The sequence below is a fragment of the Protopterus annectens genome, chromosome 10.part0 (assembly GCF_019279795.1).
Source record: "Protopterus annectens isolate FY-2018-M chromosome 10.part0, PAN1.0, whole genome shotgun sequence".
Classification (NCBI taxonomy): domain Eukaryota; kingdom Metazoa; phylum Chordata; order Ceratodontiformes; family Protopteridae; genus Protopterus; species Protopterus annectens.
In genome coordinates this window covers 1097625489-1097652156 of record NC_056744.1, presented here as the reverse complement: position 1 = coordinate 1097652156, position 26668 = coordinate 1097625489, and the positions used below count along the sequence as shown (strand labels likewise).

The 26668-nt window shown below is 34.8% G+C and overlaps 1 protein-coding gene across 2 annotated transcripts in view; it reads right to left on the bottom strand.

The window, feature by feature from the left end:
- Positions 1 to 26668, bottom strand: part of LOC122813496 (cytochrome P450 4B1-like) — a 1102348-nt gene that overhangs the window by 974469 nt on the left and 101211 nt on the right. The window contains exon 2 of one of the 2 annotated variants that reach the window (XM_044085840.1): positions 354 to 498. In XM_044085840.1, coding sequence (XP_043941775.1) covers positions 354 to 498 — 145 coding nt within the window. Of the gene's footprint in view, positions 1 to 122; positions 268 to 353; positions 499 to 26668 lie in introns of both variants that reach the window. The other variant, XM_044085839.1, reaches the window with a different exon arrangement.

Sequence of the window (26668 nt, the reverse complement as noted above, 5' to 3'; positions counted from 1 at the left end):
GAGATATGCATCCAATATAATGGTGACACACACCACAGCAAGAGATCAAACCTGCATCCCTTCTACTACAACATTATGCTACAGTGTACATGCATAACAAACTGACCCAAATGTCTTCCTACCTGTTGTTGCAAGAATGGTCTTGGCATAATCTGGGTGGAGTATAGTTAGGTATCCCATGAATGGTCCAAACCACAGTGGATAGCTACAGGAGTACTGACGTGCCCAAGACATGGTTTTGTCTAAATCTGTTCCATCTTGCAGAAACTGACCCAATAGATATGTTTTTTTTTAAAAGAGAAAAAAATTAAAAATGATAAATATAATCATTAAAGAGAAGCAAAGTAAATTACCTGTGGTGCTCAAGATTGTTTTGGCATATTCAGGATGACTAATAATCATGAAAGCAGAAAAGGGCCCGGTCCAGAAGGGACTGGCACATGGATATTCTTTTGAATTCCTATATAGATTATTTAAGGCACGGTCATCTTCTGGATACTGAAAAACAGAAAAAGGTTCTTATATGATGGAGTTAAGTTAATGCATAAACTCAAAGAGTCACTAAATGCTTTGCCAGTTATTTTTCATATTTATTTACTTACTGAGTCTGAGAACGGGCCGAACTCATTGAAACAGTAAGTTACTTTCCAGGAACATTTGTTCCTGCAGTTCATTCTCTCATATCACCTACATAATCCAATGCAGGCTCACAGAAGAGCTGAAGCCTACCCTTTCAATAAATGGGTGCAGCCCATGCAGACACAGGGAAGACATGCAGTCTCTGCACAGAAGGCTCCCAAGCCAAATACTGAACTGGACAGCCAAGCACTGTGAGGCAGCAACACTCAATACTGTGTCTCCATACTGCCTTTTATATTACAAGAACCTCCCAAATCAATAACATAAAAATACAGACTGCACACAGTGCAGACAACATAATACACCACTATTCAAATATATTTGATATGTATAAGACATCAGTCAAGCTAACAAATTCATTACTTCAACAATTCATTGTCAAGAAAGACCAATTCAGCAGCAGAATTATGTAGGACAGACACAATGCTACATCTGGCATGGTAGTGTCCACTTGGACTCAGAAGTTCAAAAGAATTACAAAGAAACTTGAATGAAAGCTAAGAGGAAACCAGTGATTGAAAACATTGTTAATGCCTCCAACCCTATTTTTTGCATTAAATAACAGACTCTTCTGTATACCTAACAGCCAAAAGCAGTCAGCCTGATAGATCATATTCTCTTCATGTTCTAGGGCTCTTAGCCACATTTCAGAGGATGAATGGAAATTGTTCTATTTGACTTGCTATAATTTTATTTAGCAGTTGAATGGACAGATTTTATTACCACATGTACATTTTAAGTTCAGCTTCTAATCCACGTCCGCACACCCTCATGACTCTCTTCAAATCCACTCAGACAGTCACAGTAAGCTTAAAATTTTATAAAGTTAGAATATTAAGTAGTCGCCTTGTGTCTATAAGATACTGATTCATGCATTAATTTATTTATTCAATGGACTAAGTTAGTTTTTAATCTATTTGTGTACGTATATACTGACGTGAACCACCAAAGTCCAATGCACATCCTCATGTCATACGCATGTATTGCTGTGTTAATAAGATATTTACATTCTTTTTTGGCTCATTTTTTATTGTACTACCAGAGGACCCTGCTCAATAGCTCCCCTAACCATTTTACAGGGCAGAAGGCAGACTTTCCCAAGCTAGGTGATACCCTTATGGCTTATTCATTCCTGCCCAGGAACCTAATCAGTCACTCATTCCCCACTGTCTAAGCCATTAACTGACCACTGGTCATCTCAGTTTAAGAATGTGCTATTTTGTATGACTTTTTTTAAACACAGTGTTTAATAACATTACTAATTTCTAATGTTAGATGTACTATACATGCCTTTAAGGGAGAGCACCAGGTATTACTATGAACTGAGTTTAGGTCTTAACTAAAGCATATTTAAAGAAGGGACTGGACAGCCCAAATCAGATGTCATAGAGAAGATCCACAGCTGAAGGCTCAGAGCAGCAGTTCTACAGAGAAAGCATACCAGAAGAACTGCTTTGCAAGACAAAAGTCCTGGATAACTAGTAACTAATTTGCAAACTGAGCAGAAGCAGAGACTGTGTTTTACTCTGAATCTATTCAGCAACTAAGGTACACTGTAAGCCTTTTTGGTGCAATACCACAGACATTATTTTTTGGCAACACCTCAGTATTTGGAAAGGGGAGCTACTCTAGTATATTTGAAAACTAGAATGTAAGGGCTACATACATTGTGTAACACAATGGTTAAAGATACAATTTATTTTAGCAACATGTACTCTATCTTAGTAAATAATTGTGAATAAACAAATAAATAATTAAGTATATATCAATTTACTTTAAATATGGAGCCATTTCAGGAAGGTGGCCAAAATTCAGAGATTTTCTCTAACTTTGCTAATTGGCCAATGTGTTTTTTTTTATTAGCAAGACAGAAATAATCTCAGAGTAGCTCATTACCATGTCTCTGAATTGAATACTGCACTGTCAGACCTGATTACCACTCACTGTGGTAGTAGCATAAGCACCCCACTAATGCACATGTGCATGTAAGTGTACGTGCAAGCATGCTCACACACACACACACACACACACACACACACACACACACACACACACACACACACACACACACACACACACATCCAATCATCTACAAAGAAGACCCTGCACACCTGCTCACACTCACGGACACACTCACCTACACATCTGAACGCATGATCAAACAAGCACAGATATGCAGTGCTCCATCCCTCTGTACCGTGGAGTCAAGCAGAAGGTATCTTTTGTGATATGTTTGGAAAATGCTGAGGAACAGTCTTTCTATATCATTTGCATTAAAAGAAAATGACACAGCAGATCCAACAGTCTAGACTTATTTAGTGTCTGTGCTTAAACTTTCTGCAGTCAAAGGTCCTTTATAAATGCAGTCCAAACAATTTATTATATTTAGAAAGTAAGTATGCAATTGAAAGACACTGAGCAGATTCATTTTCAGTAGCTGCAGGGTATCACACTTAATCTTCCATGATAATAACTCTGGAGAAGAAGTTAAAAATCACAGACAGTTTAAATATTTATTCCACATTTTGTTTAACAGTGCTGTAAAGGTACGTACTGTGAAGCATTCCTAATCAGTTTGTGCCATATCTTTATTGTGCATTTCATTTTTACCAGAAAAGTTAACAAAACAAAAAATCCATTTTAAAATAAAAAAAATGTACCCATGATTATCACAGAATCTCATAAGCATATCCAAAACACAACTTCTCTCATTTCAAGCAATATGAGAGTAAAAAAAAAACTTAATTCACTACACATATAAACTCAGATGAGTTATGACAGTGGTACAGTGACGCAATAATCAGAACAACTGCCAAAGTGTTCTTGTTTTTTTTTTAGCTCAGTCCTCAGTGGGGTTGTAGCTTGTGTGGACTACAAATGCCTTTGATGTGTGTGTGTATGTGTGTGCGTGTGTGCGTGCGTGTGTGTCTGTGTGTGTTACATTTTCTGGCTTTCTCTTGCATTCCTAAAGCCTGAAGTAGGTGAAATGGTGATCCATCAAACTAACTACATTTATTTGTAGTATACAAATGAGTGAGTGGGTGAATCCTGAATTACATCCTGGATTAATTCTCTGTGTTATGTCTACTGGGTGCAAACATATACCCTATCTCTCCTGCAATGCTGAATAGGATACTTAAAAATGAATGAATAAAATAAATGTAATTGTGATGGAAGCCCCAGTGTATTTCTCAGTAAAGTACACAATGTTTTCATTAAAATGACAATGTTACTATTTGAATAGGATACATCTTCTCAACAGCCAAAAAACATCACATCTAAATGGCTATGTAGGCCTGTTGGTGGTACTTAGAGATTTGATCCTATACTTCTGAAATGGTATGAACTTTTCTAGCAAATTTCTCAGAAAAATAAGCCATGACTCTCAACTACAGAGTGCAATTACTTGGTACTATTACATGTAAATACACACAGACAACTTTATCTTCATGTAATCTGCATCAGTGTAAAAATATGAGAGGAAAAGCATACATTCAGAAATACAAAATTTCCCTAATCTGGAGAAGTATATGATTTAACTTGAGATGTAATTAAGCTCAAAACAAGTAAATTCTGGACTTGTGATATCCTACATCTTGAAAAGTAGTCATCATCACTAATGGAAAAAAATAACATGCAATGTACTATGTTCTCACTATTAAATAGTACATTCTGGGTAAAAATAAATCTTGATATTAATTTTTAAACTGTACTTAAGTTGTGCTTTTAGATACAAAGTTAAATAATTAAATACACTTTGTACCCGCGGTGGTGGTGCTGCGGTAGCGTTGTCGCCTCACAGTAAGACGCTGTCCGGTTCGATTCTCAGCTACAGCGTCTTCTGCGTGGAGACATGCGTGAATGGGCGTACCTTCGTTGAAGGTTGTGATCAGGCCTAGCAAGCAGGTACGTAAAAATCAACTGCCAATCATTAACGGACCGGAGTTCCGCTGTGGCGACCCCTAACCGCGAAAAGCCCAAAGACACTTTGTAATTTAAGTGAAAATTCAAACTTTCCAATAATGTTTTCATTTGCTGTGTATGAACATTTCAGATCTTAAAAAAATATACTTTCAGATATAAATAAATACTGGTTTAGTTCTTAAATTACAGAAACACAATCTATTAATGTGTATATTCTGTAGGGTGGCATAGTGTCAAGCTTTGCTGCCTTTTAGGTTCTAATTTTCAATACAGATGCTTGACTAGGTTGCCTTCTGTTTGGAGACGGTATATTCTCTCTGTGTCCATATGCTTTTTGTTGGGTGCTCTGTCATCCTCCCACATGGTAAAGGCATGTTCAGAGAACTGGTGATCCTCCAAATCACCATGAGATGTGAATAGGTGTGCATGTGGCATGTAAGTGAAAATATGTATTTGTATGAACCACGAAATAAACTGGTATCCTGTCCAGGGTGAGTTCCTCAACAATGCACATACTTAGTGACAGGATAGACTCCGGCTACTTCATGACACTGAACTGGATAAAGCTGGCACGGGAGAATGAATGAATAATGCACTGTTTATATGCTTCATATGAAAAATGAAAATCAAAATGCCTATTGTCAACTGAAGCTAAAGTCAATTAAAGTAACAGTCTGAAAACTAAACATGGTTAGTACCTTCATCAGATTGCTAACATACCACAGTCGTTGCACATATGTGTAGACTGTTCCAGTACAATCTGTTTATTCTGAAATGGTACCCCTCCTTTGACAGTGAAGAACTCACATAACTTGTCTACAAATAAAAGGCATGATTATTTTTTCACAGATTCACTCAATAATTGCACACACACACACACACACACACACACACACACACACACACACACACACACACACACACATTCACAATGCCAATGACAAGTCAGATTAATGACTGTTTAAATGTCATCAAGCAAGAGTGGTGGTTAGTCACCCTAATATAATGCCTACCTCCAAAAATACAGAGACTTTCTAAATGAGTACCACTTTGAAGTTTAATAGTGAGCACAGTAAAACAAATAATGACCAAAATAATGTAGTTCAGATTTTTGCTATCAGACATATGCACTTTCACCTCCTGATAAGACATAATGATGAGTATTTCACAGTGGTCAAGTAACTCTAATACCCACCATCTTCACAAACAGCCTGATCCCCCAAAACAGACATTTTTTGACTATGCATACCACTAATGTCTATGATGAACTGAAAGAAATAACAAACCCACCTTTTTTCAACTTGCTGATCTTACATGGATACATGTTTGATCCTATTTCACAAGCCATACTTAGTCATTTTACCACTAATCAAGACAGTGAGATCTCTCTTACTTTTGAGCCCACAACACATTTTCCCACACCTCAGACAGACACGTTCTAACTGTGTATACATCTGACATTTAATGGTGATCCAAATTAGAAATAATAATCACATTAATTTCTGACTGTGTACAATTCTTATGTCTGACTTTGATTAGCTGAAGAAATAATGGCCACATTGTTTCACTCAATCACACACATTGCCCCTCCCTGTATTACTACCTTTCCTTAACAATATTTCTATTAAACTTTTCACAATATAAATTGTATATCTTATGGTAAAATATTTTAGTCATTCTTGTATGTGATAAAGTTATTAAAGTGTACAGATGCCTTTTTTCTTCTTCTTCTCTTTATTCTTTCTTTTTTCCCTTTTTTTGGTATTAAGAATCATAGACATTACATCGCAAAAAAGAGAAGAAAAGCTGGACAAAAGTATGTTTAAGTTAACAGGCTATAATCTTTGGTTGCTGAAGTATATGATGTGAAAGTACACAGACCATAATATATGTTGAGCTGTTTTGTTTTCTCTTACTTTTGCACATGTGAATGTATGGATTAAGACCCTTGGCTTAATCTAATAACAAACATTAAGTGGAAACAAATAAATATAAGAGCACCAAATGTAATGAAAAGTTTTTCTTTAGCAATAAATGTTTGAGCTGGTCTTTCAGGCCACAACAAAGGACTATTTTTTTTTTCCTCTTCATTTTCCGTGGAAGCAAGCTGATAACAAGGGAATAAAAGCCAGAACACTTGTTTCTACAGGGCTAAAAGTTAATGATTTTTGAAAGCATGCAAGTAATTTTCAAACTGGGGTGGGGAAAAGATAAAAAGAACAGATAGCAATTAGTGTAAGTGCAGCACAGGCAATAACATGCATCTTTGCATAGATAACTTCAGTTTCAAGTTAATTATGGCCTGTGCTAGCAGCTGTCTACTTGGTGCAAATGTTCCTATTAGGTGGGTTAAACTTTATTATTTGAAGGTGTACATACTTATGTGTGTTTGCATTAAGTTAACAAGTTATATTTGTTAGGGTGTGTTTTTTTATTAAAACAAAAAGTCTTATAAAATGTGACATAGGTTCCCAAGCTGATAATACGAAAAACTGTATAAAGGATCAACCTGCCAAACATTAATGTGCGTATGTATCACAAAAGCTGGAAAGAGACTTTTGAAAAAGCTGCCATATATAATGGGTGGGAATAATGGCTTCTTAACCACAATGGTTACCCTTTCAATATTATGTTGGAATGTTAATTGTCTTGTGGGTATGGACAAAAAAGGAAAAAAATTATTCTATTAAGAAATGCAGAATGCAAATAGCAATGTTATAGGAAATATATTTGGAAATAACCAAGCATGTGAATTTGATAAAGAAAGTATTTCAGGATGGATATTCTACAGAATATTAGAGACAAAGAAAAAGAGGAGTAGTTGAATTAATTGCTAGAGGGACTCCAGTAGTGCTACAATAGGAAAAAAATATAATAATGGCAGACTTGTAGTAAGGGGCTTCTGGCAAGGGATGAGGGTTAAGCTGTCATGTGTTTATTTATATTCTACTTAAAAGTGTTACTTTGGAGCTAAAACATTTGGGAGAAACAATCAGCATTCAGCAGAGAATATTACTTATAGGTGGGGACTGGCATTTGATTTGCAACAATGAGGATGTATCCAGAGGCCCAGAAAGGAAAATATAACAAAAGAGAATAGATTTCTGAAAAACAATTATGAAAATATTTGACATGAAAGAAGTGAAATCGGTACTATAAACTCCGAGAGAATTTACATATTATCCCCCAAGGTACAACAACTGGGTTAGACTTGACCAAATTTATATTTCAGAGGAAGATGTCCATTTAATTGAGAACTTCGGAATACATCCAATAAGTATTTCAGATCACACACCAATAATTACTAAGATAAAAATACAAGGTGATGAAGTAAAATGAGACACTGTTTCTTCCCACCTTCCTGTTAAAAAGGAGGAACTTATGGAATGGGTAGTGGAAATTACCCAGGAGTAAAAAGGGAACATAGAAAGTACTTCAGAAGTTATAGCTAGTAAGTGGGATAAAATGAAAGTGAAGTGTAAATATAGGGTAGAAATAAAAGAAAAAGAGATCTAGTTAAGAAGTAATTTAGAGGGGTTGACAAAGGTTAAAGTATTACAAACTAATGGAAATATCAAAAACAAGGAGAGGTACAGAAGTAGAGTACTAAAGACGAAATAAGAGAGTCCCTGCATAATATGCATGAGTTCATAAAGATTGCTATTAAGCTACTGTCTTTTGATAATAACTCTAGAACACAATTTTTTTTTAGCATAACAGCATGTGCAACAGCAAGTAGAAAGGGTTGTTGCCAAACTTAGTGAGCTTATCACAATAAAAATAACCAGAGATCCTATATAGGTATTACAGATATTTTGGAAATTTTATGAAAATGTGCATAAAGCAGACAAATGGGGAAATCAAGAAAAAACACAAATTGAAATATGTATGGAAGACTTAAATATGCCAAGCTTAGATGTAGATGAAACTCAACAAATAACAGTTAAGACAGGAGGAGATGAGATAAAAATGGTGATGTATAACCAATCTGCAGGAAAGTCTCCAGGAATGGATTGCATTCTGGTGCAAGACTGGAAGCTAGGGGGAAGAAAATGATAAAGATCTAGAAGGTTTTGTTTAACAGTATTTTAAAAGGAGGGGAGGCACCAACATCCTGGGTGTGAGCTATGGTGGCTGCAATGCCTAAAGATGGTAAAGACCCATCTGGTACAGCTTTATATAGGTCCATTTCAATTTTAAATTATGATTATAAAGTGTTTATGTCTATAACAGCTAAAAGAATGGCAAAGGTGATACCAAAACTGATAGCTATGGACCAATGCAGTTTTGTGAACAATGATGATCTGAAAGGAAGTAGAATGTAAGAAAATACCTCTGTTATTGGTGGGTCTTGATACAAAGAAAGCGTTCATAAGAGTAATCTGGGATTTTATGAGTACGGCAATGGAAGCATTTGTATTTCCTGATACAATATTAAGGTTAATTAGAAGGATATATGAGGGATCTGAGACAAAAATCAAAGTGGGAGGGTTCTTCTCTGACAAGTTGTGTCTGAACAAAGGAACAACGCAGGGGTGTCCTATTTTCCCTTTGTTATTTGTGTTATATTTAGAACCATTGGTAAAGAAAATATGGGACTTAGAAATTCAAGGATATAATTGTTATGGTGTTCAAGAAAAGCTGTCTTTATTTGCAGATTACATTATTTTGTACTTGAATGAGAATAGCATCAGTTATACAAAATATTATATTCATAAAGTAGCCAAAAGTATACTAAGAACTAAGCTAACATGTGAATGGAAAAAGAGGATTCTGCCAATAAAGATGACTGCAATTACGTGTACACAGAATAGACAAGAGGGGGATGGAATTTACTGCAGGAATATGGCAAAGGAACCAAGGCACTGCAAACAAATAAATAGAGATGGAAAGGTAACAGAATGGGAAGAGGACAAATAGACATTTGGATTGCAAGCTAGTGAGAGCCCTCCCTATCACGGATTGGTATCAGAGTATAGACAATGACAAAGGGATAGGAAATCCAAATGAAGGACCTGCACTGGTTGAGTTTTTAATCAAATCTAAAACAGAAGCTGCTGCTAAAAAGGATAATTAGTACAGCATATAAAATACCTCTTGATAACTATGGGAATCAATCAAAAGGGTCAGAAAAGTTTGTAAAGAGAGATTAGACATGCAGTTCACAAAGAACCAAAGGGAAGACATATGTATGGTTCCTAAATATGCAACAAAATCTAGAAGACTTAGGATTTTGCTTGGAAGTGTTTGCATAGACACTTTTATACCCCAAGTAGATTCCAAAGAATTTTTCCTCAGGTAGATATCAAATTTTGGAGGTATGATGGTGAAGAAAAAGGTAAAGAAAAAGGTAAATAGGAACATATATTTTGGGAGTGTAATGAGTTGGCAGACTTTAAAGATTCTCTACAGAGTACTCTTTCAGGACTACTGGGCTAGCAAACGAGTGTAACTAAGGAAAATATCTTTTAGCTGGGATACACAACCTGAATTGTCTAGTCATAGTGAGTCCTTGTTAAGTTTAATTCAGGTGGCTGCCAAAAAGCAATTACTAGAAAATAGAAATCAAAATCTAAACCAACTATACTTGAAGTACTGAATATTTTAAGAGAGACAAAAGAACAGAAAGTGGGATCTTTAGAAAAGGAGGAGCAAATTATATAGGAAAAAAATGGAAATTGTAGGAACAATACCTGCAGAAAAATGTTTTGGAGAAGGAATGAGGCTTAACAGAAGGCAGGAAATGAATAATTTATGTAATGTTGCTTAGATTGAATGACGCATAGCATATGTGATTTATAATATATGTAAATGTGAACTTGTCAATATGGTTTGATTACTTTTATATAAATGTAGGTTTGCCAATGTCATAACTGATAATTCAATAAAGGTGTTTTTAAAAAAAGAAAATGTATTACTATATGCTTCTACACAGAACCCGCACCCCAACTCTGTATACACATCCAATGTATAACTGTGATCATAGTTCAACTTGGCACTTTTAGACACATGTATCATTCCTCCCAGGTAAGCTTATCAACATTCATTTAAAAGTGATCGAGTAACTGATATTTGCTTTTACACACACACTCTGCCTCTGTTCCCTTTTATCCTAAAATTAACATTTTGACTATTTACACCCGGAATGTTTGATTGTGATCAATGTAAAAAAATTCCATAGTAATACACTTCAACATGTTCCTCTCAGATACATTTATTGTTACTCCCTTACTAGTTATACTGAGGACTGTTTAAATTAATCAAGCTGGTGCCATTTACTTTTAATCACAGTCTGCCTCCCTATCGTTCACCTCACAATTAACTGAATTCTGACAGTTTATACCCAAGATAATTTGACTCAAAACAAAATAAATGTCCAAAGTAAATTGTTTGAACTAGCTGCTGTCGGAAACATGTACTGCCACTCTCTGACAAGTCACTCTGGTAATTGTTTAACAGTCATCAAGTAAATTCCTGTTGTTTTTGCTTAGATTCTGTGTCCCCACCACACAATATTCTGACTGCACTTTGCGTCTGATAACTGAATACATCATGTCTCATAATTATTATATCTGTTCTACTGACTGCAACAGCATTTGCTACTCATTTTAAACCCTCCTTACCATCATGACTGTGTCTGCAGTAATACACACAAAAAATGAATATAAGTTGTTTATGCATGCAGTGAGTACTGCTAACACTACCTCCATATTTATCTGGCATTGATTCAGTATTATCTCACCTAATCGACAGGGGGAAATGATCAGTGAATACAGAAACATCTATTCCCTGGGTTGAGCTCAAGTCAAGTAACTACAAATTCTCAAGTAAACGCTGACACTGGCTATTCTGAAAGACTACCTTCAATGCTTACCAAACCTCCTGAATCCAGGACACCAAAACAAGTCCAGCCTGGAATTACAGTCACCCATCCAACTGCCAAAGTCTGCCTAAAAGAAAGCAAGGGTATCATTTTAGTTTTTTATAAAATGGAAGATTATTCCAAAGCTGGGGGAAACAATGAGAAAAAAATCTGTCACTCTAGACTGTCTTATATATTTGTTGATGGAATTTTAAGTTTTTAGTTTAACAGTGGAGACATTTGCTTTGTGAAGGTGTAGGAAATCATCATGGCTTGGATCTTTAACAGCACAGAATGCCACACATAAATCAAGTGTGTCAGTCTGTAAGAGACACAAACCAAAGACAGAACGTCAAGTCTGTCTCGGTAGCTGAAGTTCTTTAATTCAGTGATCTTTTTAGTTAGGAACCTCTGAGGTCTTTCTAACTATGTGATGTGTTTGAATAAAACATTCTAAAACAGGCATTACATTGAACAATCTATCTGATCAGGGTATAGTATAGTGGAATGATAACGTCTTTTGACCTGAATAAAATACCTTTGGTTATTAAGTGGACTAGATAGAAGTATTTTCTGATTGTTGTTGCTATGTGTTGTTCAAAGGACAGGAAGCTCTCTGTGAAGTTGCTGAGATCTCTGACAACTTTATCAAAATTAAGTGTGTGCTGTTTTTTTTCTGGAAGCAGCTGTTGAGATATGTTTGACAAAGGTGACAAGGCTACATTTCTTGGCATGAAATTTAATCCCATTTTAACACACCATTTATTAATATGGGTTAGCCCTTACTGCAGTAATGTGATATTTGATGCTGAACGAGCTACACCTGCCTCGTAGTAATCATCTGATGCTTAGTGGGTTTATTTGTATGCTGGCCTGGCAGGGACAAAGACATGGAAAATGAAAAGATGTGTGACAACCATCAAGAAAATAGTAAATCAGAAATGCATCCATCTTTACACACACAGGAATGGTGTAAAAAGTCACAGTTTAAAGCACATATGGACCATGCCACCAAATGTTTTGGAATCCAATGGATATTCATTCAAAGTGGAAGGATATGCATATAATAATGGATCTGTATTCCTCTTAAGCAGCCATTACAAATAAGGCAAAGTTTGTATACATGTTATTCTAGAAATTATACTTTCATATTTTGCTGGTGAGAAAATTGCAATTTGTTAACAGGAAAAGTATTTTGGGATGTTAATTTAAAGTTCATTTCATGGTTCATCTAGTGGCTTTACAAACTTTGAAGGAAAAGATGATACTGAAATGAATCCCCTACAGAAAAAAAAGCCAAGGAACTTGCTTAACAACAAAATTATTCAACAAGGAATGACAACTTTATCTTCAGTAGAAACATTTATGGTATAAAAGATGAGATACGCATTTCACTTTCTTCTGCGAAATTTGAAAGCAAATATCCAAAAGAAGTAGGCTTTTGATAAAACACCAATCAGAGAAATTTTGAACCTACAGAGGAAACGTGTGTAGAATTACAGTTAAGAACATAAATAAATTCCATGAATTCCTGAGAGTTCTTTGGGCACTGTGTCAAAATTGTCAAGGGTAATGGTTTGCCCATGGTGGGACAGAGAAATAAAAACTAGATTCAAAGAGGATGCAGGTCTCTGAATCCAAATAAGACAATAAGTTAAAGTGATCATTGTAGTGTTCTTCCTGTATGTATTTAGGCCAGAAGCAGCTAGACCAGGGGTCTGCAACCTGCAGTTCTGGAGCCAAATTTGGCTCTTCCACTCCTCTGCAGTGGCTCCCTGTAGCTTTGAAAAATAATGGTCGCTCTACCACACAACACACACACACACACACACACACACACACACACACACACACACACACACACACACACACAGTTACCTCTCAACTGTGCAGATTTTCACAGAATGTCCTGACTTTTGCCTCATATTTTTGGTCTGTTTCTCATAAAGTTGTAGTTATCTGGCAAATCATTGAGGACTGACTTCAGAAAAAATAGACATTTGAGTTTCAGACTTCATACCGTTCAGAAAACTCATGCTAATTCAAAATATGTTAATCAACTTTCTAAATTTGTAAGAGCAATATTTAAAAAGTGTCCCTATTTTTGGGCCTTTGTGCCCCAGATACCTCTCAACCTCTTAGAACATGAAATCTGGACAAAGACATATATAAATGTGGGACAAATAGGGACAATTCTTAAATATTGCTCTTACAGGCTTAGAAAGCTTATAGAATAACAGGTTTTGCATTACCATGAATTTTCGAGTATGAAGTCTGAAACTCAAACGTCTGTCATTATTTTCTAACTTGCGTCATTAATGATTTGCCACTAATTTGCCAGAAAAACACAATTTTATGAAAAACAGACCAAAAATATGAGGTAAAAATCAGGACATTCTGTTAAAATCTGTACAGTTGAAACATATGGCACTATTTATGGCTTTGCCCAGATTTCTTGTTCTAAGAGGTTGAGAGATATGGCACACACACCCACACACACACACACACACACACACACACACACACACACACACACTGAGAATGATCGAGAAATTATTTATTTATTTATATGCATATATTTATATTTATATATATTTCAATATTCAAGTATTTTTAAATATTTAAACATTTAAGTATCACTGGATGTTGCATAGGTGTGATTGATTATTCTTGCGTATTAAGAAGTGATAAAGAATTTTATAAACCAAACATTGTTAACAAGTTTGGAATGTTATTATGTTGCATGTTTTTATTCTACACACGAATATATTCAAGAGTAGAAAAGTTATATATGAAAGTTTAATATCAAGACAACTCCTATTAAGCATATTATATATAATATATAATATATAAAATATACATAAGAACGTATGTCTTTTGGAACGGAGTTTTGTGAACATCCAGGAGATCTTGAATAATGAATGTAACGCTCATGAATATTCATGAGAAAATGAAGCCGATAGGGCATTTTAAAATGTGTAAATCAATTGTTATTGGTACCTTTCTTTAATTAGAAAGGCAATATGATATTTAAATGTTAATTGCACAACTTCCTTATATCTGATGAAGTCCCACATTGTGAGAGGCAAAAAGTATTACAGTTTTGAAGAGCGTTAATTTTTCTGTGTGGTTTATTAATAAATAGTGGAATTCTTCCATTTGGCTGCCTGGAGGTATTTCTGAGCACTTAGAGTCATTTACAGCATTTTCATTTGTATTTTGGTTGTCCTGCTGTGGAAGCTTTCACACTACGGAGGTTATTGATTGGATTGCAGAGAGTGCTCAGAGAACACCGGGTAGCAGCCTGCCGTATTTCTACTATGAATCCAGAAGGGCAGGAAGAACTTGGTTTGACCAGGAAGTTAATAGGTCAGCTCACGGAACTTGTGAATTTACTTACACCAGTATGCTCGAACCTGATTCAACTAAGAGGCGAGGACAGAGCACAAGGAACCGAAGGGTTAGTCCAGCAGCAACATAAAAGGAAAAGGGAGCTCATTGGCGAGAACGAGGATGCCGGCGACCCAGGAAATTTACAAAACTCAGAATTTGATCCTCGTATCCGAACATTTTCGAAGGAAGTAGTGGTTCCATTCAAACACAAGGACTTAGGAGCTAGACCTAAAACCATACCAGGTACTGTTACTAATGTTACAACCACTAATGAGTGGCTTCAGAAGAACTTTAATTTTCAAAGTATTGATTATATGAGAAAAAGTGTTGTGGACGGTGACACCTATAGTGAGAAACTTTATAAATTAATGTTACAATATAGAACATGCACTATTGAGAATGCTTATTTAAAAGAATGCATTAAAAAGGAAATAGTCCCAAAAGGACTTCGTATATGTAAATACCCCAACAATGTGCAAATGGGGACTGTTTTTTATGAGAATTTATTAATGTGGTTTGCAAGTTGTGCAACATATTATTGATGAGAATGAAAGAAAGTTATCACTTTTAGATAGGGATATTGTTGAAATTGATGTATGTATTAAAAGTGATATGATTTTTAGTATTAAAGAAGAGAAAGAGAAATATTTTAAAATTAGAAGTGATATAGACTTGAAATGTGATGAAATTATACAACGTAAATGGAATAAATTAAATAGGGACATGTATGAATATGCAAATGATATGAGTTATCCCAAACCCTCACAAAATTATTTTAAAGGTAGTAAGAATTATGGTAATAATAATAATAACTATAATCACAAGAATAAAAATGTAAGTAAATATAAAAGGAAGGACAGCAGGAACTACAATAGGGACAGAATAGAGGAACAACTATATGATATAGAATTTCCACCACTAGGAAATGAAAATCATGAAATTTTCTTTGAACAAGGAAATGATAATTCAGTTATTAGATACCCTCACCCATTTGGACACAGGTCAAGAACAAAGTATGGATCCTTCATTTGAGACTAATTATGAAGTAGGAAGTGATATGAATATTAGTCTTAACTTTAATTTGAATTTTAATATTGATATAGGTGCTGAAAACAATATTAACCAAGAGGTAGGGGACAATAATATTTTCAGAGAAAATGTTAAAAATAGTTTCGAGGGATTTTCTATATATAATTTTAGTAATTAAATATTTTAGTCTATTCAGTAAAGGATTAAAATATATTCCATCTAAAAAAGGAGATACAAAAATTAATTTAACTATTTTGGCTTCTAGAGCTGGTTTTAATAAAAAAGACAACAGAGAAAATAAAGAAATTAAGGAATTGAATAGGAAATCAATATACAATCCTCCTCTTTTACCACAAATTAAGAACTTGGAGATGGTAATGGAAAAGGAAATAAGAAAGAAATGTGCTAAGAAAGGAATTTATTTTCATCAGAATTTATCAAGGAAGAGAACTAATTACTAAAAGAAATTGTAGTGGATAAAACAGTGAGAATCATGAAACCTGATAACGGGTGGGGGAGTAATAATGGATAAGATTTTGTATGAAGCAAAAGTTAATACCATCCTAAATAATGAAGATAACTATTGTGTAACTTCAAAACAAGAGGTTGAGATGGCACACAAGAAAATTGAAATATTAATTCATGATTTACACTTAGAAAAAGTTATAGATATTAAAACTGTTAATTATCTAAAAGTGAAAAAAAAGGGTGGGCCACCATTTTTGCATACCCAAAAATAAATAAAATCAGGAAAATTCAGCAGCAGGAGCAATGACAGTCCCACTAAGCTAAATATTTGATACAAAAAAAAAGCACATATGGGTAAATAATAGTATTATTTTAAAAGATTTTGATTTGTTCTCTTTCCATTATGAAGGAATGAAATTATTTGAAGAAAGTATTTTCTTAGACAATACAAATGCACACACACACACACAAATCAGATTGATCCCAGGGGAGGCCATGGGGAGATACATTAGAGAAAACTATGGTGGCAGGTGGGTGGCAGGTACACTTAGATGCTAGTATTAAAATGATTTTATCCATATATATATACAGCTATACTGAGACTAAAAAAAACAAAATTTAAATTAATACATCCAATTTTTTTAACACTAGAGGTGCAGTAGAAAGTATAAATAAATGGTAAAATAAATGGATCACCATAATAAAATTATTTTTTTTTTTATTTTTTTTTTTTTTTTTTTTTTTTTTTTTTTCTTTTTTTTTTTTTATTTTTTTAAGTTTTTAATAAAGATTTATGAACTTTATTAGGTATGTTTATAAATTTAAATAAATTTAATTTCATAATTTACACAACATGTCTCTAGTTTTAAATCTGGATGCACTTTATATATATATATATATATTTATATTTATATATATTTATTTATTTTTTATTTATATATATATATATATATTTATATATATATCAATCAATAAGTATTTTTTTAATTTAAAACATTTAAGTATCATGGATGTTGCATAGAGGTGTGATTGATTATTCTTATGTATTTTAGGTGATAAAGAGAATTTTATAAACACATTTTTTAACAAGTTTGGAATGTTATTATGTGTTATGTTTTTATTACACACATGAATATATTCATAGAGTGAAAATAAAATTAAGTTTGGAAAAAGACCACACACTGAGGTTAATGATCGAGCAATCCCAACAAAGGAACAAAAATAGGGACGGATTTTCAATATTACTCTTATAAATTTAGTTCTTTTATATTTAGGATAATAACCATATATAAAACTTTATACACTGTGTTATCTTCATTTTAGGGGTCAAATAGGTTGTGTGGTTCCTGGTGAATTTTATTTGGTGGGAGAGAGACCAAAATGGCTCTTTTGATAGTGAAGGTTGCAGACCCCTGACCAGATATGTGAACGTTGCAGTTGAGGAAGCATATCTCCTCCAGGTTTAATTTCTCTATATACATAGTTTTTTTTCTATCCCTTGACTGGAATGGACCCCATTCCTAAGTGAGGGTATGATTAGAGTTCATAAAATCAGTATTACTTCAGTCTTTGATTTTAGCTGAGAAGAGTACACTTCTCAGTACCTGCAGTGTGCCCATAATGCCTCCTTCTGTAGTTTATAAGGGGCTATATCCATTGGTTGCACATTTTTATTAATCATGGTTTTCCCACTGCTGTTGGAACTGTCTAGGTATCTTTTTTCTGCATTGCTCTAGTTTCTACTCAAAACTGCAGGTATTTTAAGACTGTCCATTTCATAAAATGCTATAATCACTGGCTGTAGCAATTTCAACGATCAACACTACTTTTATCTTGTATTCTTGGACCATTATATCTGGTTTTCTTGCATCTACATTCAGAACTGTTGGCACCTAGTGATCCCATATAATTTAAACTTCATCACTACTAATAATTCTGTGTTGTTCATGTATCAAATGATTTTCATCTAATTTTATATTGCAGTGTTTACACAATCCCCAGTGCAACAGTCTTTCCACATTGTTTTGCCTTTCAGTATATACATCCTTAGCCAAGAGTGTACCACACTCATCAAGAGATGTGCAACTGTTTCCATTTCTGTTTTACAGAACCTGCATTTGTCTGTTTCTCCCACTTTTTCAATGGACTTTGTAAACCAAGGTGTACATAGCCCACCATCTTCAGCCACCATTACTAGCCTTTTATATTTTGGTTTTAGTTCACATCTCCTTAACAATTACTGAGTCAAATCTTGGTCAACATGACATTGTTTCAGAAGTTGTCAATACTTGTACTTGCCACTATATTTGTGAGCTTTACTTCTCTTCTAGTCATTTTTTGTATATTCTTTTTTTGTTTGTTTTTTGACGCATTCAGTTGTTGCCTGATTATTGTCTACTTTGGATTTCAGTTCTATTCCCACTTTGCTCCAAAATGCACCTGCTAAACTAAGCAAAAATGTAATCTTAGACATTTCTCTTATGCTTTAGAACTTTCTCTATGCTTGGATCTGATGAGGTCAGCAAATATGTATGCAATCCCATGAATGAAGGTCAATACTGGTAGCCAATTTCAAGGAGGCTGATTCTTCCTTCAGAGTGAGGCATATATGCTCTTTGTATGCTCTGATTTTTATATATCATTTGGTAAGCATTTTCTTGTTTTTTGCCCAACTGATTAAATACTTTTGTGAAGCAGTCACTCACACCTAAGCTGTAAGTTAGAACAGGAAGAAAAAAATTACTTATAGCTTGGGTTTTTTGTACTAAATGTCCTGGCTGTTTTCAATATTACCTTTAGTCTTCTGAAGTGTTTTTTACTAATCTTTGTTCTCATTGGTTCATGTTTACTGCTGACTATTCATCTACTCCCAAATATTTACACACTTCCTCCTGCTCAAGTTCCTTTGTATAACATTCCTGTGTCAGGTTGATATTTTCTTGGTGCTGCAGCTTTCCTTTTCGAAATGTTGTTTTTACACATTTATCAAGACCAAATGTCATCCTTATATCACCTGAAAAAGTTTTATTCATTTGTAGTTGCTCTTTCAGATCCTCATCTGATGAACTATGTAATTTTAAATCATCTGCAAAAAGGAGATGAAATTGTATTTTAACCACACTGGTTTATGGAAATTAAACTGTAACCATAACCTGATCTATTAAGTAAGCAACTTAGCGGATTAAGGGCAAGACTATAAAGAAAACAGTGAAAAAGAATCACTCTGGAATATCCTCATTTGAATTTGTATCCCTTGTATAATCATTTACCCTTTGTCAAAGCTTAGCTGCAAAGTGGTCTGCTACTATTTCAAAGTCACTGTAATGTAAATGATCAATGTAGGATTTATCTTATACGTCTGTAAGCATTCCTTTATCCATGAATGTCGGATGCCGTTGAATGCTTTTTTGTAATCTTGCCATGTCATACTTTGATTCTTTCACTTTTTACAGTTCTCTGTTATGGGTTTGTTTAATAATAAATGATTATTTGTTCCATAATTTTTTTGTTTATTGCATTTATGCTCTACTGACATTATTTGTTTTCTAGATGGTTAAAAACCTCTCTCTGCATCAATTCCAGTATATAATTTATATGCTGTTGGAAGACAAGTTATTGGACAATAGTTCTTAGGATGGCTTGCAGGATCACTGTTAAGAATGGGTATTGTTTTTCCTGTTTATAACAAGGTTGGTGTCTATTTGCGATGTGCACATAGGTAATTCTTACTCAGGCCTAAATCTTTGTATCAAGCCAGAAGTTAGGTACTGCATCTGAACCAAGGGTTTTCAAGTTATGAGCTTTTCTTAAATTTGTCTAATCTTCTCTGGCTGTTACTTCACCCCATTTCATATCCTCTGCATTGGAGCTTTTACTATTTATTTAAATTTCTCTGACCATTCAGCATCTTTATGTTTAACAGGGTTTTCATAATACATCACCAAAGTGTACCCATTTCTACTTTTTTGGTGGTGTTTCTATTCCTTTTGATTTACTTCCCAATTCTCTAAAAAACATTTTTGGGTTATCACCAGATTGCTTATTTTGTTAATTCTCTTTTTATTTGTCTGCATACCTTCTTGGTTTTTACTTTACTATTGGAAAAAGAGCATAATAAATCCTAGCCTGTTTTGATACTGGGTGTTGCTTTTACTACATCTATCTTTCTAAGGGTTTTTGATGATCTCTTTCTGTTTCTGCATTTTTCTAACAGTGATACTTCTTGTCTTTTTTTCAGTTTGATGCTGCCATGGTGGCATTCTACTTCTTCCCTTCTATCGTTGCCCTACATTTTTGTGGTAACATTTTATTCATTATTTGTTTCGTTGCACAATAATATATCCTGTTTATTGCTATTATATCACATGAGTTACTCTTGATAGTCCTGATTACTGTGTTCATCTGTTCTACCAGGCTTCTTATGTTTTGAGTCTTATTTACTTAACGCAGTTTATTTTTTTCTCTGTCTTAATATGTCTATCCATCTCTATTAAATCAAGCAGATCTTCCCTTAGATCATTTTCTTCTGGACCGAGAGTATCTTCTTGGATCTCTGTTTCTTGTAAGTCTTCTATAGAAGGTTCCAGAACATCATCCTGTGACATATCCTCTTCAGGTGCACCAGGATTCATCTATAATTCCTCCATATGGGGATCCACTGACTTACCATGCTGCAACATTGTCTGTATCAGAGGTGCCACTGCTCCCTGGTGCTTACCTTGCTTTGCAACTTAAACTACAGTATCATGACAGTCTCCCATAGGAAGATCCAGAACATCACCCTGTGGCATATCCTCTTCAGATACATCCCAATCCACCTGCTGTTCCTCTGTCTGGAGACCCACTGGTCCATCATTTATTTATATATGTATTTATTTATTGCATTTGTTTACCAAGATCTTATTTTTTGTATTGTGAAATTTGCCATATCCCTGTATGTTTGCCTGCATTTCTCTTCAAATATCTCTGAAGCTGTTCTTTTTACTTTAATTAGTCTGGTTTTTTTCAGTGCATAAATAATGCACCATATCAGATCTCTTTCTCTTTTTCTTTCACATGTCCATGTTTCTTTTTTATACTTTTGAAAAGCCTCTGGTTTTTGTTTTTTATCTTTTCTCACTTCTGTCCCTTCCTTTACTAGGTGCCTCAATGTTTCTTCATCTACATACTGTTTTTTTTTTTTATGTTGCATTAAGGAACTTACATTTCCATCTCCAGCTTTTGACAATTTTTTCTTTTTTCTTTTTAAACAAAAAATATCTTTATTAAAGCATCACTTATGACATATGCAATCATATATTTATATAAATGAAAACAACCATATTGGCATATTTTTAGTTGCAAACATTCTTCTTATTTTGGCTTTTCCCGGTTAGGGGTTGCCACAGCAGATCACCTGCTTGCTCATGATTGGCAGTGGAGTTTTACGGTGTTGAGTTGCCGTCCCAGTGCCCAACCTTCCACAGAAGGCGCACACACACACAAGCACTCATGCCTAGGTCCAATTTTGAGTGTCCAATCCACCTACAGCATGTCTTTGGGATGTGGGAGGAAACTGGAGCACCGGAGGAAACCCACGCGACCACAGGGAGGACATGCAGACTCCGCACAGAAAGCACTCCAGCCGAGGATCACACCGGAGAACCTCTGGCTGTGAGGTGACAACGCTAACCGCTGCACCACCATGGCCGCCCTTTAGTTGCAAACATTATACATCACTTATAATCTATCCAGCCATCCAGCCATTGTTAGTCAAACATTACATAGCTCATTCAAACCTGCCTTATTTTAAACTTCATTCCTACTCTAAAACATTACTCTGTATGTACTGTTCCCACAATTCCCATTTTTTCTATATAATTTGCTCCTACCCTTTTCTAAAGATCCCATTTCTTGTTGTATTATATTTGTTACTATATTCATTCCTTCTAGTATAGTTGGTTTAGAATTTGATTTCTATTTTCTAGTTATTGTTTTTGGCAGCCACCATAATTAGACTCAGCAAGGCCTAACCATGTTAAGGCAATTCAGATTCTGTACCATAGCTCAAAAAATCATTTCCTTAGTTATACCAACTGGCTCACCCAGCATTTCTGATATAGTAGTTTGCCCGGAATTTTTAAAGTTTGCCAAGTCATTACACCCCCAGAAAATATGTTCCCAATTGCCTCTTTCTTCCCGATCACACTTCCAGCATTTGCTATCTACCCAAGAAAAAATTCTTTGGAGTCTACTTGGAGTAAAAAATACCTATGTAAACACTTCCAAGTAAATATCCTAAATCTTATAGACTTTGTTGCATATTTGGGAGACATACATATATATTCCCCCTATTGTTTCTTTGTGAAATGCTTACCTAATCTCTCTTCCCAATCCTTTCTAACCTCCTCTGATTGATTCTTACAGTTCTCATACATTTTATATGCTCTACTAATTATCCCTTTTTAACAGCATGTTCTGATCTAGATTCTACTGAAAACTCTACCAACACTGGTCTTTCCCTTAGGATTCCCCCCTTTCTTTCTGTTTGGCTATACTCTGATATCAAAACTTGACAGGGAAAGCAATCTTTAGCCTGCAGTCCAAATAAATATCTGGCCTCTTCCCATTCTATTACACTTCCCTCTCTAATTATTTGCTCCCAATACCTTGGTTCCTTCTGGTTTTATCCAATACATTTAGCTTTTGACAATTTTTCTTATGCCAACATTTTTATTTCCTCTAATTTACCTCTTAATCTTGCTACATATCATGTTTCTGGAAATTGTGGACTTCTTGAGCAATAGTGACAATACATACTCTCTTCCTTATCCTCAACAATCCACTTTATCATCTCTATGCCTTTTCCTTGACCTGTCAATTTTTGTGTTTTTTTTTATGGATTACTTCCTCCTTCTACCATAGGTGGGTCATCCTTCCCCTTAGCCTGTCTAACCCTCTGGAAGGAATGTTTATGTCCTGAGGATTCTACACTGCCTTTTTTCCAGTTTCAAATTTCCAAAGTATATGCTATTCTAATTTACATATTCTTGCACTAAAATCACAATTTAATTAGGGAGTTCTCAGCACAAGAAAGAACAGATATTTGCAGCATCTACAAAGTCCCGCACTAACCTCTAATCCCCAGCTTCCATATTATTCCTTATCCAGAAATTATTTTCTTGGTGTGGAGTCCCATTAAAAGGCACCACTAAGGTTTCATAAACATGTACCCATCTGTCAATGCATGGACTCTGGACCACAGAATCCTAAAAACTTACTGTTTCTCTGCAATGGTCTAAAGACTTTTATCTAAAATACTGATTAGTCTAAAGAATCACAGCACGAGAAGGTTATAAATATTAATGAAGACTTGAGAGCTATGGTTCTTGATGCAGCTGGGTTATGAGTTGTCTAGTGACTTGTAAATTTTATTTCATTGATTCCTATGAAAGAAATTTAAATTGCAATGCTGAACCAATTTCAAAGCTAAACAGTTAGATGGATAGTTAACCAGTGCTGGTCTTTCACTTACAATCCCCATATTTCTTTCTCTTTGCCTATATTCTGATATCAGTCCTTGATAGGGAAGGCAATCTCTATCCTGCAGTCCAAATAAATTCTTGGCCTTGCAAATGCTTTCATACAATGCTTCTTTTATTTTTTCGTTGTCAAAGTGCTTCCCCCCAATTATTTTATTCTTTCATTTTTTTTGTCATACTGCTACCCCCAATACTGACTGATCCAGACTGTCCCAAGAAACTCCAGAGAAGCTACCACGAGAAGCAGTTTCAAGTTCATACACAACAATGCAGTCCTTGAATACAACACTATGCGAAAATCGTGAAACATACTAAAGCAAGCAGCTGTCAAAGTTAAAATTTGGCTTGTTGCATAGTGTAAAGTAGACTATGATAACATGCAACCACCTTGTACCATCTGGCCTCCAGTAATAATACTGACATATGTTACTCTAAGTAGCAAATTGTGGCATAAAAGAGGAATTAGTTTAGAGAGTGACACTGTCTCTTTGAAATACTTTGTTACTCTAAGTAGCAAATTGTGGCATAAAAGAGGAATTAGTTTAGAGAGTGACACTGTCTCTTTGAAATACTTTGTTACTCTAAGTAGCAAATTGTGGCATAAAAGAGGAATTAGTTTAGAGAGTGACACTGTCTCTTTGAAATACTGAACATGGAGGAACAACAGATAATATGTATATCTCTTAGATATTCCTGGCAGAATAGATACCAATCTGAAATAAAGTCTTCCAAGAAAGGTATTTCAAATCAACATAAATTGCAGGCTCAAAAGGAGGCAAAGTCAACTTCTCCACCACAAAGTGCAAGTCCCAGGGTAGTACCAGATATAGTAGTGAGGGCCAAGTAAGAAAGTATCCTTTGTAAAAGATTTAAAACCCTTCAAAAAGCCAGAGAAAATAATATAAAACCTTCATGATAACAAAAAATGGCTGCTATATGGACTTTGATGAAGGAATAACTCTATCTGGAATCAAAGATCTGAGACAGGTACTCCAGAATGGATGATACTAAGAATAAGAAAAGTTCTAGACCTCTGCTTGCAGCCAGATACAGAAATGGGTCCAGTTGTTTATACATTTTATGACAGTTTGTTTTCTGTGAAGAAACTGAACCACTTGGGATGAGAAACAAGACTTACTGGCTAAGTCATAACTGGAGATGCCACACAGGATGAAGGAATGCTTAAAAATGTTATTTTATACAGGCATACCACAACCTTCAGAATTTCATAATATAATATGATTTATCCTCCACTGCTCAGGGCAATCTAAAGCCAAGAATCCTATTTATATTTCCTTATCCCCGCTGTACCGTGATTCAGTTAAGTAACTTTCTGAGAAAGTGCACTTTTGGTTAAGTGCACTTTCATGAAAGTGGGTGTCTACTTTCTAATCTTCGAAAAAATAAATTTTCGCTGATTAGAAGTAGACCCACCTAAATATATTGCATCAGCTAGAAGTCAGTCCAAAGGTGGTCCTCCTACCAATCCAGTAGCTGTTATGTCCAGACCTTTCTTGACATCATCATCTCTGGTTTCCAGAATCCATTCTCTAGTTAAATAAATCATTTAGCTGTGATCTTCTCTTTCAAAACTGACCTCTCTAGTCCTAATAATCCACCTGCATTCAAAGGCCCATCTCAGATCATAAAACCAAAACTTAAACAAGTTAGTAAGGACTCCAAGAATAATATGAGAAACACAAGACAGCCATCAACACTAAAGAAAACAATAAGGCCATGTTAGCTATGTAAATAATCTCCACAACAAACTCTTGCCATGTTCTGAATTCACTGTAAATGGTACTACACACACCAATTCAGAATCTAGAGATGGCATTTTTCAAATAAATTAAGCCGTAATTTCAATCCACCTATTAGAACCTCATCACCCAAATACCAGGCCAAACTCTCATCATCAATATCAGACAAGTCTCAAACGCCCTCTCCAAAACACAAAAAGTAATAGGGTCAGATTTATACTTAACAACTTACCAGTAAAATTACAGCATCACTTAGCCAAACTTCTCCTAATCATCTTCAAAGTATTTCCTCATGACTGGTATGTACCTGAAAAATAGAGAAATGACATAACCATTCCCTACAAAATGATGGCTTCTCAAGTGACCTAGGTAAATATACATCCCTCAGTCTCACTAGTCTTATTTGCAAAGTCATGGAATTAATTATTGTAGAACTAATCAATATGGACAAACAAAGTCTACAGATTCTAGCCCCTTCACAGTTCAACCTTGTCAAGGATACACTGTGCCTTCTTAATATTTTTAGCCTCTTTGAAAAGTCATCACACCTCTAGATGAAGGACTTCCTGTCAGTACTACTTATCTGGTCTTAGCAAAACATTTGATACCATCCCCTTCTATGTCATCATAGATAAATTAATCCAACTAAATATCACTCCCTTTGTAATTCATTGGATTAATAAAGGCTCTCAAACAGAACACACATAATCAGAATAAACTGTACCCACTCCAAAGAGCAAAATGCAATCAGTAGCATTCCTTAAGATTCTGTGTTAGGTCGTCTCCTCTTTTGAATCTGTTTTTCTGTAGTATTTGTAAATGTTAATGACATTTAACTAATTAAATTTGCAGATAACTGCAAGTTAAGGATCATCCTAAACTATTCTTTTCAGTTAAAAAGACCCCAGCATTTTAAAACCAAAAGAATCACAGGTTTAAACAGCCACTGTTATTTTGATAGACTAAAATCCCTTCCTTATTTTCTGCTGCCCACATATTCCTACAAGGTGATCTGTCTCTTGCATTCTAAGTGATGTCTAACCCTGCTGTCTGCAACCACCTTTTTTTCAAAA